Genomic DNA, 16,001 nt, shown 5'->3' on the forward strand with positions numbered 1-16,001 from the left:
TAATGTTGTAACATAACAAATTGTGGAAAAAGTGTAGCAATGTGAATACTTTCTGGATGCACTGTAGCTCTGCAGAAAATTGCAAGTTTCCTCTGGTGCATGAGTAAAGGGTGTAGTAGTTACAGCTGTGAAGCTTCAAATTCTTACCTAATGAGTTTAAACAAGACACAACAAACTGGCTTATGAATTTAAAATTGGCAAATCAATCAATCAATAAAACATCTTTGAGTTCAATGCAATCTCAGGGGCCCCTAAAGTTTTATTAACTTTACAATACCCTTTACCCCTAAAAGTAAAGTAAATGGTTTGATTAGAAAATATTTTATAAAATCTCCAGCTCTTTTCAAACAACAATCATCATAACATACCTCTGGAAATCAATCATTTTAAAGCTATTACTTACTCATATATTTTCCAAACAATAGTCATAGTTTTGGAACTTATAGAACAGGATGCCATGGTTTCTATTGGCTTAAAAAAAACTGTTCTTTTTTAAAAAACAAAAACATGCCCTGTCCAGCAGTGTTACTCTCAGAATTGTTGTCTGAGTGCCAAAGAGTAGCCCAACAGACTTACTACTTTCACAAGTGCGGCACTACGGTTTTCACTATAATGCTCCAAATTAAAAATTGTTGTTGAACTACAATAGATATGTTTTCTGCAGTCCTTTAGTCACATCACATCACATTGAACATAATGCAGTTCTTTTTGTTTTCATTAGCGTCTTATTTAAAACCGCTTAACTGTTATAAAGACAGTGATGTCCTCATGGACCTGTTGGCTTACTTGTGTTTTGGAGGTTACAGTTAAGCTTTTTTTAATTATTTTTTTTACTTTTAAGAAAACGTACCCTTAAATACGTTTACTTGTATTCTGTATAACTGCAGCGAAACATTTGAGTTTTCTGTGTGACGACTTCATCAATTTTATTAAAGTTTAAGGCAAATTGGCAAAAAGACACATGCAAACAAAGACAGATTTCACTGTGAAATGTATTTTGCTATCATCGTGAGACAAATTGTGATTTAAACTGTAGGAGCAGAGCAATGTTTTCTGGGTCAAAAACTGGAAAGTTTAAAAACCACTTGCCTCAGTATTACTGTGGTTAACCCCAACAGGAAGAAGAAATAAATATATCTCATCAGTAAGACATTTTAAGCTAGAGTGTAATCTCCATCCCTACTCTCACTCCATGATGTAATGCTACTACTTTATTATCCAACTGTGTTTGTATTGTCATTGTATATTTGTTAGTGAAAATAAAATCACACCTGTTGCTCAATGATCCAGAATGTACACACCAGTGGTTACTGCTTTATTGCCTAATCCCTCACAAACACATTTTATTGCATCCTGCATTATTGCAAGATTGAGTTATTAATGTCAGGCTGTAGCAAAGAGGGAAAATCTCTGCTCAGCTGGATTCCCTCTGCAAAACAAGAAAATGCAGGTAACACAAGCATGTTATAATGTGCCACTTTATTAGAAAAGTAAAAACTCACTTTAATATTTTATGAAGGGTAATATAAAACATTACAATCTTTTGCATATTTGCACTGTCACGCTATATTATATTTATTAATTTTACTTCTTTTTTTTTATTAAACCCTGTGCTTTAAGAACATACAACATTGGCTACAGCTGTCACAGCAGTACTGGCCCATATTTATATTTTAAGACAATTAATAAACAGCATCTGTATTTGATTGGAAAGCATGAAATGTTTTCTCTTTTTTTTCATACACAAAGTACTACGTGTCTGTGATAGCCATCTTTTTTTTTCTTTTTTCGGCAACAAATATACTGTATACTGCATGTTACATTGGAACAACATTAGAACAGCAACAGAGTATTTTACACATTTACATCATCGTACTGTTTGTGCAATGAACATTTGTCTCTGTCAGTGAATAACATTGTTCAACAATGTATTTCAGATCAGTCCATTCTCTCAGGGTAAAATGCAACACATAAGGTGATAACCACACGGGGAAATCATGGAGCGTGACAGCAATTTCCAGTCGATTTTGTTTGAGAGATCACTTCTCAGCTGTTGGTCATTTCTCATGAGTCAGACAGACGAGCCGTTGGTGCATTGCTGATGCGAGGTTGGGGGCCTGCCTGCCCCCCTCCTCGATCTCTGTATTACTTGGAGACCCTCAGAACAGGACATCAAAGGGCCCTCCTCTGTACAGCAGGAGAAAGAGGGAGTGTCTTCAATGTGAAAAACAAAAACAAATCAGGAAGGGGGCAAGCCCTCTGGGGTCCGTGTCCATTTGCACTGACGCTCATCTGGCTTTACACTAGCTGTGCATCTCTCCCCCACCCCCAACCCCACTCTATCCCGCTTTCCTGCTCCCTCTGGGGAAAAGAATAAACAACTCTTCCATTTTCTCCCAATGGCTCCTCTCTATCCCTTCCTCTCTCTTTTGCTCGTTAAAGTTGTTGCTTTGGCTAAACAAAATGCTGCTTTTACATTACATGGCAAAAAGTACAACATAAAATAGAAACGAGAGATAAGTAACACACTATTTGTTTTCATCTCCATATATCAAGGCATGCACTTACTTGCTCAAGCAGAAAAGAAAAGTAGCATCAACAACATAAATATACTCTTTTCATGGCAGTGGTGTGAGCTATTTAACCAAATGTATTGTCATTAGTTAGGTTAAAAATTAAACAGTGCTTCAAAATACAGTGAGCATTTGTTTTTACATACTTTCTGACACAGTAGCATTTATATATTTCTCTTAAAACCTCTTTAAACCCGTTCTTGTCGCACAGCAAGTAAATAGAATATAAACTTAACCAAGTCTCCCTTTACAGTACTGCAAAGAAGTATTTACCCCCCTAAACAAAGTTATTTTAGTTTCTTTGTCACACACAAATTATCAAAATGTTAATATCAGACAATGACAACCTGAGTAAATACAAAAGCAGTTTTCTAATGTTGATTTCGATTATTTAGGGGGACAAAACAACCTAACCATGCATGAAGACAAAATTTCGCCCCTTCTTATATTATTAAATATTTGTGATTAGTCACATTCCTTTGGGTCTTTTTTCACTTTACACAGCATGACCTGATTACTGCGAGAACCAAGACAATAAGAAAATCACTTAAATAGAACCTGTCAAACACCATGAAGTAGGCTAAATGATCTAAACAAAAAAAAATTAAGGTCCTTACACCTACTAGTCTGGAAAGCAATACAAAGCTGGGACTTTGGGACCAGGTAGTCTCACCAACAGCCATTATCCTTAAGTGGGGAAAACATTGGCCAAGAACGGTGGTGAACATAGTGGGCCCTTAATGCTCAAAAATCCTCCAATGTTGGTGAGTTAAGACAATTCGGCAAAGAAGAGCATTCTAAATTCATCTGTAGTGGTGTAAAAGACTGACAGATTACAGTAGCAAAACTATAAGGTTTAAGACTTAATATGTCTTCATAATAGACCAAGATAGTTTTAGATGTTTTATTTTCTTTAATATTTAATATCATTTGAAAACTGAATTTTGTATTTACAGTAGGTAGATTTGTTTAAAACTTGCTTCAAAATTTTAAAGATTGAAGTTTGTCAAAACTAAAAAAGAAAAAAAGAGGACACATCTATAAAGGGGCAAATACATTCTCCCAACACTGCATCAAGCCCTAAAAGTCTTTCTTCCTGCATTCTTTTTTTAATGGTTCCCGAAGCTACATGGGAAAGACTGTTTATGATGGAAGAGAACCCAGCACAGAAACTGGAAACGAGACCGGAAAGAAAGAGATGAACAACTTTTCAAAAAGACACTAAATGGTAATATTTGTGTCCAGCTTTATATTTTCTTTGGAGTCCAGATCCCTCTGTTACTATTTCAACCACAGGACTCAAGTCTGGTGAGCTACGTGGAGCTCTAGTTTTTTTTTTTTTTTTTTTTTTGAGTGCGCAGAGCAAATCAAAACTGTGCTTTAATATTCCCTTCAGGGGTACAGCTTGGCTCAGCAGTCAGGCAGTTGTCCTGTGCAAAAATACAGAGACCATGAAATAAGATGTTTACAATCCGCATAAGAAATAACACAAACTGAACAGACTGAAGCATCCTGCATTGATTGGTATTGAAACTCTTTCACTTCTCTATTTTCTTTTAAAAACACTAATCTCATGTATCCCTGCAGTACAGTAAAGCTCTCTTATTGGGAAATTATCACACTGGGGAAATTCTTGCACAACCCATTTGCTGCCCTCGACCTGATCACTTCACCTTGCATGACTTTGCCAAATATGTGCGCATCTGGGTGGAGGGTGGTGTCAACATGCCTCCAGCAACCGTTTGCCAAACGTGACGGTACATTTTCAACTTTTGTCTTAATCTAAGCCTTATTGAGCAAAAGCTCACTTTCTAATTTTATCACGAGGGCTCTTACTAACACCTGACACTGATGACAATTTGCGGAATGAAGACAATGACCGTAATTTACTCCTGTGCATTTGAGCGGGCCTGCAAATTACAGGCCTGTGTTTGAACAAAGCACCGCAAACACACTCCTCCTGATGACAGGTCAGTGAGCGTCAGAACCTGTTTTATGTTTGCGTAGGTAGAGTGGAGCACCACAAATAACTGTGCCTCTAATGTGCTTATTCTCCACCCCAAGATGAGGGATATCTGTGCACCGGTGACTGGAATTGCTTACCTTATACTCCGTAAACATCCACTTTCATTGCTACTAATGTCTATTTTCATGTCTACTATTGTGTGAGTTTGCACAATGCATGCACATTTAACTTTTTTTTTTTCCCATATATATTTTAAGAGTGTTCTTCTCAGGTTGTGAGTTGAAACACATACTCTTTCAAGAGTACAGTGTTCATATAAAAATAAAGATATAATGAAAAATGATGCACAAGTGGGTGAGTATGGCCAGTGACACAGTTACATATATATATATTTATATATATTTTTTTGTTTTTGCTCAAATGTATTTGGTCCATTTTTGGGCTGGACTAGGCTTAGGCTGGTTCTGAAATGCAGACCAATCGAAGGAAGTCTGAACCTGGATTAAGACCCTGTTTGTACCTGATGTCAACACAAAATGGATCCTCATTGATTGTAGAGGGCCTGTGTGTATGTACAGCAACCTGCTTGAAGATCCATGAAATCTGGGCTAGTGGATTCTATGAGGATGCTACAGGCCGGTGACGTACATCTCCATCCCATCGTTGAAGGTGAAGATGGTGGTAGTGCCAGAAGTGTTGCCTCCCTGTTTTACATCGCTGATGGTTTCATAGAAGTTTTCCCCACCAGGGAGGCCTCTGACTGGAGGAGCAATGGGCCCTGAGCCTTGTAGTGCTGCTGGTGCTGCCTGATGTTGCTGCTGCTGCTGAGGGGTCTGCTTCTTCCTCTTCAGAGTGGCGCTACCCCCACCTGTGCTGTTATTGGTTGCTCCCTGCTCACGTTTCCTGTGGGCGTCGATACTCGCGTATGCAGGGTCTGAGTCAGCCACAGCAGAAGACCAGGACCGGTCCCCCACAGGCTCGTAGCAGGGCTCCTCTTGAGAACGGGCCTGCCCCTGGACTCCTCGGCCTCGGTTTCCCCTGTCCCCTCCGAAGGAGCGCGGAAGGGTCTTTGCTCCGTTGTGCTCCATGGGAGGTTTTTTTTTCTGGGTTTTGCACACGATGGAGTAAGTGTCTGCAATCTGATGGCACATACACACAGGACGAGAACACAGCATGGTGTCAGTTAATGAGTTAATAACACAGAACTACAGTCAAAGCCTGTCCTGTTGTTTACTGGTGACATATCCTGTGATAAAATTTCACTGCCGTGTACATAAGGGCCAACGTCTCCACCTACTAATATGTACAGTGCCTCAAATCACTTGTGCCAGTAGAGAAAAAAAAACCCATTAACAAACTGCTGAAACATTTATAATTAGCTGCCTCTGCATTCACTTCTTAAAATTCAACAATACTGAAAATCTTTTTACATTGATGTAATTTGTCAGAATACAGATAAAAACGGCTCCCATTTGATTAAATAATATTCATGCACACCACCGTTATCTAATAGGGTCTATTAAAGTGTCCCTCTAGAGCCTAGAAGGCTGCATAAAAAATTGTGGTGGGTCGTAGGAAAATCACACACATTTTTGCTTGAAAAGTAAAATCAGTGTGGCATGCATTTGTAATCAGCTCCTATTAATCACTGCTTTGCAAATTTTTATTGTGGTCTCATCTGACAAGAGCACCTTTTTTCACCATGTTCACTGCATGGTGTTAGCTAGTGGCAAACTGCAAACTTTTTATAGTTTTTTCAACAATGATTTTATTTCTAGATCTTGGTAACCCCTCCAGAGATTCCATGGGCTCATTAGCCGCTTCTTAGCTAAATAGCTGGCTTGCCTTGTCAGTTCAGGTAGACTGTTATGTCTTGGTAGGTTTGCATTTGAGCCATGCTCTTTCAATTGTTATATGGCAAACTGGAGAGTGGTTCATGAGATGTTTGGATATTGCAGTATTATTTAACTCTGCAACTTAAATTTTTGTGCAACTGTATCTCTGACCCTTCCAGTGTGTTGCTTGATCTTCATTATAATGCTCTGCAAAATAAAAAAAAAGTTTGCAGCCTTCACAAAACAACTGTTTCAGATTAAATTGCACACAGGTAAACTCTATTAAGTAATAAGATCCAATTTAAATGAAATTAGCTGCCCTTGGTTTGATGTCAGAGGATAAGGGGTTGAACACAAATATATGCTACAGTTTACAGATTTTTATTTATAAAAGAAATTTAAACAATGTCCTATATTTTTCCACTTCATAGTTGTGAACTAGTTTTTGCTGATGTAAAATCGCACTAAAATCATCTTAATTTGCAGTTCCAACAGGGCAGAATGTTACAAAGTTCAAGGGGTGAGAATACTTTTTCAGAGCACTGCAGAATGCACATGCTACACTGGAGTCAGACTTAAATTAAACATTTTCTGTTATATATCGCAAGTCTCATGTTCCTTAGTTAGCTATTACAGCTTAAATATCACTGGCATGCAACATGTAATAACAAGTGTAAAAGTATACTGTTGCTAAAATGGAATATGCAAATAACTGCCTGAGCATGGATTGTGTGTGTGTTTATGCACAGAGGTTTGCACATGCATTAACAGCTCTTGCTCTTTGCTGTAACCTGACCTAATTTAACCGAGCAGGATAAGACAGTGTAAACTCTGTTATCAGTCCGTTGGATTTCTAGTCAACAACAGAGTTAGTTGTGCAGTGGATGAACCTGTAAAAATTTCCACACCACTGCTTTGGTAACAGGGCGGCAAAGCATGGACTGAATTATCTGGACGAGAGCCAAGTTACAAAAAAAAGGGCCAACAAGTTTTGTTTTCCTGAATGACCTTTGTAGGTATAAGATTTGCTGTGCATGCACTGCAGGTGTTATGACTGCATGTCCTCATTCATAAATGCGGGGCTTTTGCACAGCGTGTGTGCATACGTGTTTGGTTTGCAGCGATAACTGGGGTTCACAACTGAAAAGCATGCATGAGGAATTCTGATAAACCAGCTCCACGACCTCTGGCATTTCTGTGTCAAAATTCCACAAGTGGTGAAAAAGCGCAAAGGATTGTGGGCCGTGGTGATGTTTACCCTCATGGTTCACACCCACACCAGTAGCTCTGCTCTGCTGGGCCTGAGAAACGCTGCCTATGCAGACTCTCTTTTTCCACCGCACATACAGATTAACCTTGTTTTTGTCCTGCCTCCAAAATCATGACAGGACTCCCTTTCATTATGTGTGCTCACCTTGCACTATATGTCACTTCGATTGGTCGTGCTGGGGGAAAGTAAATAAAGTGCATGTGACTGAGACTTCCTCTGTGAGTATCTCTTGCCGTTTCTCTTCGCTCCTTGTGTTACAGGCAGAGCTGAAGTGAAGCACGCACACACCCTGCCCCCACAATTTTCTGGTGTGACCTTTTTGGATAAACAAAGACCCCGGCATAAGCTGTAAGTGTGTGCAGACAACGTGCTGTGTGTGTGCAAGTGCATGTATTTATGTGGACAGAGTGTGCAACTCTGCACAGAGGAAGGAAGGAAGTCACAAGATGATGGGGATTTCAAAACTGAGCTACAGCTGGTGAGGAAGCCTGCCATTGTATGCTTTCTGTTCTCTTCTCAGCAGACTGTACTTCTTTATGTTGTTTTTAGCTTCCAGCTCTGAGCAAGGCTTCGATAAGCAACACTTTCTGCATACAGTGGCTATCTGCGCCACTCACGCATCTGGTCGCGATTCTATGAGTTGCAAGGACTGCAGAGTTTTCTAAAGGATCTTGCAGCAGCAGATATTCATCTGCTGGGACACGCTTGATGCAACGTGACTGGTTGGGGAGGGCAGGGCCTCCTAATAGCCACAAAGGGAGTGGAGCAGAAGGAGTGAGCACCGAGGAGAGGAGGAGACTTGGTTGGGAGTGGAAACTCAACACCTTTTGACGGCTGCAACTGACAAACTCCAGAGTATAGGGGCATGTTAGGGCAACAACAAGATCTGAAGCGAGAAAACAAAACAACGAGTGGGGAAAACATTAATACAGCGAGAGAAAGAAGTAAAAAAAAGAAATTGTGAGAGACTGCAAAACGCTGTCAAGACCAGTTGCTCCGTGGTGCATTTTGACATGCAACATAGATGTGCTCCTGGCAGTAAAGCGCAGAGACTTAACCCTTTAATTTCCACAAAAATCATCTCTTTTTTTTTTTTGTTAAACTCACCAATGCCTTTGATAAGCTCACTAACACTATAACACCCTTTAGAACTACTGCTTTGTTATAACATGCCTTTTTAATCATAAAATGTTTAGTGTTTAAACTGAGACTGGGACGCATGGAGAAGTGTGGTGATGAAGTAAAAATAAACACTTGTCTATTTTAGGGAGCCCTGTACTATTTAGACTGACTGTCTCTGACCTGTAGGCAGACTGTTTACAGCTCACTGACTCAAACATATATAGTGCCATGGAAAAGTAATCACACCTCTTTATCATTTTTAATATTTTGTCAATTTACAACCAGAAACTTTGATGTATTTCTCAATGGGATTTCACGTGAAAGACAAAGACAGACTAGAGCATAATTGTTAAGTGGGGAAAAAAAAAGAAGCAAAATCTTAAATCTGAAAAGCAGGGTTTATATAGAGACACCAACAAGTGTTTTAACGTTATTTCTTCCATCTTTGCACATCTAGATCCAAAACTTTAGTCCAGTACGTCTTTGCAAATGAGTTCAATCTTAGTCAGATTAAATCTAGAGTGACTGTGAACATCAGTTTTCAAAATTCCCAACTGGATTTAGGTCATGTGTTAGGCCAGGGGTCTGCAACCTTTGGCTCCAATATTATCCATAAATGGATGATGGATAATACTCCATTATAATATGCCATTATTATAATTATTGTTTTATTGTCCATTATTGTTTTGTTATCTGTGTTTCACCTTAGTTATTTTTTGCTTTGAGTAGATCAGCCTTGTGTCTATTATAGTCTCGTTCAGTTTGTCCTTGGTAATTTAGTTAGGTCACGTTTATTATTTATTTATTGTGTTTAGTCAGTCTTTGTTGCGGTTAATGTCTTCTCACTCCCCTGAGTCATTTTTCTCTCTCAGCTTGCGTTCTGATCATCCCTCACAGCTGCATTCAGTTTGTAATTAGTTTTGCTCCATTATTCCAGAAATCAAACACCTCAGTAATTAACCACCTCTCTTTCACTTACTCCTCCCTCTGTTTGCCCTCTGCTTTTGTAAGTTGTTTTTTTGAGTTCTTTAGTAGAACTTATTTTATCATTTACCCCAGGATTCCAGCTTCCATTTTGGTCCAACTTCATATACACAAAATACTGACACATTCATTTAACAATTTTGGCTCTAAACAAGTTTGAATTTAGTAGAATTGGGGGCGAAAAAGCCTATTTAGATTGTTAAATTTGCAGACCCCGTGTAAGGCTTTTCCAACCCAAAAATATGTGTATAATTATCCTCTTCACAGATTCTCTCATTTAGACTGTGTATCTTTGCAGCTCCTCTAGAGTTATCATGAGTCTATTAACTACTAATGTAAGACTGGTTTAAACTACTGCACAACTTTATTATAACGCTGGTTGCTTGGTAAAGAACCATCCCAGGAGTTTGCAGAAAAGCTGCACTCAAACTAAGACTTCACTTACATTGAATTTCAGTTGGAATTTTCTATTCTAATTGCATAGTTTGTCTAAAACATAAACAGATGTGTGCATATATTTACATATATACACACACACATAGTATATAAACAGATGCCCTATTTAAACATAGCTGTATCTATTCTGAGCTATGATTAATACTGGACAGCAGGTGACAGGCAGCCCTGGTCTGTGCAGTTATATACTGAAGGCCAACAGATGAATGGGGGGTTGGGCGAATGAGGTCAAGGTTCAGGCAGGCGGTGGGGGTTGTGGATCCATGTAACATAACCTCTTTCTGTAAGCAGAAACCACATATGGCAGGAAGGTCCTCAGGCAGCCGTGTTACGACGACATACCCAATCAAAAGGGTGCCGGCGTCGGTAAACACAGCAGAAATCAGAGACTGCATCTCCTGCCTGCTTGGAGTTTTTCCGGCCAGCCTTGTATTGATTCTTTCTTCTCCCAGTTGTCACTAAAATCACATGTATCCATTCACAAATACAAATACTGTAGGTAAACTACCTCCTTTGCAGTTGGAGGTGATGGATGCCCCGGCTGTCCGTTCTCTCCCCGGAGTGGAGGTGGGTGCAAGGTGATGATGTCGTCGTCCTCCGGAGGCTTCCATATGTACTGCTCTCCATTGCCTATGAACACCGTTTCCTGATAAACAAAGTCAAATGATGAGCTTCATAAAGTGCTGCTGTGAGGTTAGAATCTGTGAGCCATTGTGCAAAGGTACTCATGCAAATAAAAGCTCAAATGTTTTAATATTTCCCCCTGTATGAGTTAAAAGCAGATGAACAAAAATAAGTGAATTATTCATGTGTGTTTCCAAGGAATGGGCCAGTTTCCAGGAGTCAGTCCTGGATTGTATGGACCCAAAGTTGGATTGGATCAGGGAAACCTCAGACTATGACTAGTTCCCATTTTGTATCATCTGGATTTGGATGTTTATGGATTGGACATTTAACATTGTAAATATGAAGATTGATAATTGGAAATAAAGATAGGTAAAGTCTATTATTCTATTAAAATTAGAAAATCAAGAAGGTAAAATATTCTGTGCAATAAGAACCTTGATTTAAAAACTACGACTGAATTCAGGTTTAGTCTATATTTTGCTTAATTCTTTGCATTAAACTCAAAAATAACATAAATGTTATAGACAACAATATAACAACTAGCAACATGTTTCTCTTAGCAGCAGGAACATTTCTTGTTCTTTCTAAAAACCAGACGTTTATGCAATATTATTTTGAATTTTTGCTGATATAACCACAGTACTCTAAAAACAACACTTTGAAACTCAGTTCCAGGCTTCACTTGCCCTGCAGGATCATTTTGACTGGAAAGCTTTGAAGAAATAGTGAAATCATAACTTTTTAGCTAAATATACATTCATCCATCCATCATTTTACACGCTCAGCCCTATTGGGGTTAAAAAGGGTCCTGGTAACTATCTCCTGAGAACAATGGGCGAGAGGAAGGGTACACCCTGGTCAGATGGCCAGTCCATCACAGGCTAAACATACACTATGACATAATCTCAAATGCCATGAAATAATGGCCTTTTGGACAAAAGGTTGGTTATTTAAATGACGATCAAACAAATAACAAAACAAATTGACAACTCTTTTTGACAACAAGCAGGTGCTCTGACATCAGTTAAAACCTGAAATTAGCTGTCCTCTACTTCGTGGCTCTTCAGATGGAGATTTCAGAGTAAGCTCTGTGTAGTCATAAAAACAAAATTAAATTATTGAATCACTTTTTCTGTGCTTCGTGCTTAAATGTGTGGGTTTTTTGTTGTTTTTTTCTCAGTTCCTCCTTGCTCTGCGACCAACCGTTCCAAAGACATTTTATGCAAATCTGCAAACTCAAATATGTCTTGATGACAGACAAGCAGACCTAGTGGCACACAGACAGTGCTGCCAAAACAGAACCTCCATTTAACTCTGCTGGTGGTGGTGATTTCTGAGAGACTTGAGGAGAGGTAGAGGTCAGATAGGAATCTGTATTCAGGAGACATGATTGGACCTTTTATAGAGTTTAACTGCTGCACTTAGCAAATCCTGACTGACAGGCAAAAGTTGACTTACTCTTTTCAATACCTCTAACATTATCTGGAAAATAGTACTGTGCCTGGGTGGCTTAAGACAAACCTAGATGTCATAAAAGAATGACTCAACATGACACTTCTCTTGCAAAACTTTTTATAACTACAGGTCTTAAGAGGAATTAGTAACCAATTAGGAACCACAAATTGGTGAACACACATGCGACTGAGGATGATTAAACTTTTATATGCCTGCCCCCCACGCAGCCTGACTGAGTTAAAATAGCAAATGGCTTCAATATGTGCACAATATCTATTCTCATTCAGGCTGCTGGCTACCTGTTAGCTGTTTCTAGATAGACTTGCTGATGGATTCAACAAGAGCAATCCCACCGACAGACACACACACACACACACACACACACACACACGCCGGCAACCAGGCAGCCTGCCAAACTCTTAGATAATCCATGCTTCCACACTTTGCTCTAATAGCGTGCTGCACTGCATGATGCAAAGCGGGCAGAAGACAAGCACACACACACATGGAAAAAAAACACACACATTAAAGGTTTGTCACACTCATTAAAAGCTCAGGTCAGTAACAAATCACATCAGCAGTGATTTTATCCTTCATCTTAAGAGAAAGTTTTGGTTTTGCTTAACATATTAACACAGATTCATCATAATTGTATTGATTTCTTTTCATTCTTACGATAATTACTTACAGCTAATAGGCCTGTCGCGATAAACGGTAAATCGATTAATCGTACGATAAATTAAAACTATCGACGTCATTTTAATTATCGGCATTATCGTCTCTTCCGGCCTTTTTCTCTTTCTGTTGATGACACTGAATGAAAAAAGGCTCAACTCCGGTGCTCTCCACTGACCCCCCCATCCTCATTTTACTTAGTGTAAAGCCCATCGCACACGAGCTGTCGGCCGATTGTCGGCCCATTTTCAAAACCTGACAGACCACACATTAGCCGACAGAAATCCTAGGTATAACTGTTCCATCGGGTTCGTTCCTGCCGTGTGGTGTCCAACAATGGGCACAGAATAATGGCTACAAGTCCAGTGAACTAATTTTAAAACCAGGCATTAATCAATGCTTTACTACAATCTACCTGCAATGCATGTGGCTAGTGTCAGCGTAAAGTCCTGACTGAATGAAAATCATTATAACCTATTTACGTCACGTTAACGAAGAACAGCTGAAAAGTTACCGGGTTTATCAACTGCGGTAGCAATTTCGCTCCAACTCCTCCTCTTGTCATTTCTATATTCTTTGCATGTTGAATAAACATTAATGTTGTTTCCACATATCATCTCCAATGTCCGCTGGACTTCGTGTTGCGTCGTGTCAGCTGTTTAGGATTCCCCGACGTAATTTCCCCTCAGAAAGCACGAGGAGAATCCGCGCTTTCTGATTGGCTACCTGTCACATTCAACAGGCTGCGTTAAGCTCCCAGTCGGGGAAAACCCCTGATTTGGATCGGAGCGGCAACGACGATCTACCGTAACACACCACACAATCTTAGAAAGACCAACGATCCAAGATTGTTGTAAGGGGAAAAATAGCAGCAAAAAATCATGTAGTGTGAACTATTGCATCAGGTAGTCGATGTGCCCATCTTCTCTATTTAAATCTAATTATTACTGAAGGGCAACATAATATACAGACTTCATAATCTGCACTCTTTAGGTTGAATGCAGTATTTATTTCCACTTTGGCTTTATGTTGTTTAGTTGTTTTTTTTTCAAGTGAGTTTTTTGTTAATGGAGACTGAGAATCCATTTTATTTTTGTTTTTGGTTGTTTTGTTTATTTTGTTTATCAGCTCAAGTGTTAAGTGTTCTTTTGAAAATAAAGTGTATCTATCTTTGGCAAGAAATCGCATGGATTATTACGTCATTTCCATTAAATCAGTGTAAAAAGGTCTTCAAACAATATTATCGTTTATCGCAATAATTTTTGAGACAATTAATCGCTGAGCAAAATTTGCTATCGTGACAGGCCTAACAGCTAATAAAAAGACCACATCCAGTTTTGCAGAAAATGTAAATAAAATGGATCCCTAACGCATAAAAAATATTTTTACAACACAAATTTTGCCTCACTTAAAAGTTGTTTATGTACAGTAAAAGACATGCACTCAATATTTGAATTGGGTTCATTTTGCATGAATTACTGCATCAAAGTGGCGTGGCATGACGGCGTTTAGCCTGAGACATAACTGAGATGTTGAGGAAACACGGTTTGCTCTAATAGCGGCCTTCAGTTTGTCTGTATTGTTGTTTCTGGTGTCTCTCATCTTCCTCTTAAAGATGAAAAAGGGGGAAATTTAAGCCACTAAAAGGGGAATTTAAACCACTGAGCAACAGTTCATTCTTTTTTCTACTTGGCCCAGGAGAGACACACTGTTGATTCTGGCTTAGAAGAGGCTTTATAGATGGGATGTGACGGTTGTAGACGATGTCCTGGATATGAGTTTTTCTAGTGGCAATCAGTGAAGTACTGGTTCCAGTCCTTGCCAATCATGCAAATCTCACCAAACTAGGCTTTGCTTCACAACCCTCTTTAGTCTTCAGTTATCTCTGTGTTTTGAACATATTCACATGACATATTTTTCCCTTCAACTTAATATGCCAATAAAATGCTTGTATACAGCAGTTTGTGAACAGAGAGCTTTTTCACTTAAGAGAATTGAGACGTCAGAATAACAGTCAAGTTAGTACAGACTTCCTCACAATTGTGTAGATCACAAAATTACATTTCTACATTAAAATACTTTTTTAAAATTGTGTTATACAATTTTCTGGAAACTGAATCTGATTTTCATTAGCTGCAATCCATAATCAGCTAAATTAATTGAAGTGCTTGAAATACATCACTCTGTAAGCAACAAATTTAATATAAGTTTTATTTTTGAACGGAATTGCTGAAGTAAAGAACGTTTTCAATGATAATGTAATTTATCGATATCTGAATATATGAAGTATGTGACAGAGCAAAACAATAGTTTTTATCTTATGTACATCATTCGAATCTTCTTAAAGAGAATAAAACTTAATGGGATAACCACATCTAGCCTACACTAAATATATTTGTGCTTTAAAGCTATGAAAACTGAGAACAAGCCAAGACCAAACCAGTTAAATCATATTAATCTGCATGGCTTAACATGTTTGTTTGTGGACACTGCCCTCTTGTGGCCATGAGGCCCTCCTACAGCTGTCAGAATGTGGCTGGTTGAGGAGTGTAACAGATTACGTATTTGAAGAAGACATGATTTTTTTTTTTTTTTGTACCTTCGGGAAAGAGTGCAGATGGAACGGCTCCAGCGGCTTGTGTGGAAACTCCTGACTGCGATGTAGGGGAAGAGGACCAGCGGAGGGGGAGTCGCTCACGCTCGACTGGCTGTCTGACATGCTGTCAGCTCCATTATTCTCCTTCCGACTTAACTTGTCTACCTAGAAATTTGTATTGTGATTGACAAAATTATAGTCAATTATTTTATTGAAAAATATCATAAAACATTTCATTTTTATTGTACAAGCAGTAAGTATTAAGTGATGTTGTTTGAACAATATAGGTTGGTTTCAATTTCTTTTTCAAAATATTTTACCCAAAAGTAAACTGGAGTTTGTAGACAGCTTTTGCAGCTCTTCAAACTCTCTAGAGATAATACAGCAACTGTGACACCTTCACATAAACCTGATGTTAATATTTCTTTTTCAGAAGTGAAAT

The 16,001-nt window shown here is 38.8% G+C and overlaps 1 protein-coding gene and 1 long non-coding RNA gene across 5 annotated transcripts in view; one reads left to right on the top strand and one right to left on the bottom strand.

Moving 5' to 3' along the window:
• Positions 1-1,460: 1,460 nt before the first annotated feature.
• Positions 1,461-16,001, bottom strand: part of LOC116728311 (uncharacterized) — a 54,705-nt gene continuing 40,164 nt past the window's right edge. For all 3 annotated transcript variants that reach the window (XM_032576340.1, XM_032576331.1, XM_032576345.1), the window contains exons 7-9: positions 15,563-15,724; positions 10,715-10,852; positions 1,461-5,678 (exon numbers count right to left, since the gene is read on the bottom strand). In XM_032576340.1, the coding sequence (XP_032432231.1) occupies positions 5,169-5,678; positions 10,715-10,852; positions 15,563-15,724 (810 nt within the window). In that variant the 3' untranslated portion in view covers positions 1,461-5,168. The remainder of the gene's footprint in view (positions 5,679-10,714; positions 10,853-15,562; positions 15,725-16,001) is intronic.
• Positions 5,553-15,613, top strand: LOC116728322 (uncharacterized). Of its 2 annotated transcripts, none has more exons than XR_004340980.1 (3): positions 5,553-5,663; positions 7,905-7,992; positions 15,574-15,613. It is a non-coding gene; the product is annotated as an uncharacterized LOC116728322 (long non-coding RNA). The 2 variants fall into 2 exon arrangements; XR_004340978.1 differs by lacking the exon at positions 15,574-15,613 and adding an exon at positions 10,726-11,723.

Source organism: Xiphophorus hellerii, chromosome 1, assembly GCF_003331165.1.
Source record: "Xiphophorus hellerii strain 12219 chromosome 1, Xiphophorus_hellerii-4.1, whole genome shotgun sequence".
Taxonomy (NCBI): Eukaryota; Metazoa; Chordata; class Actinopteri; order Cyprinodontiformes; family Poeciliidae; genus Xiphophorus; species Xiphophorus hellerii.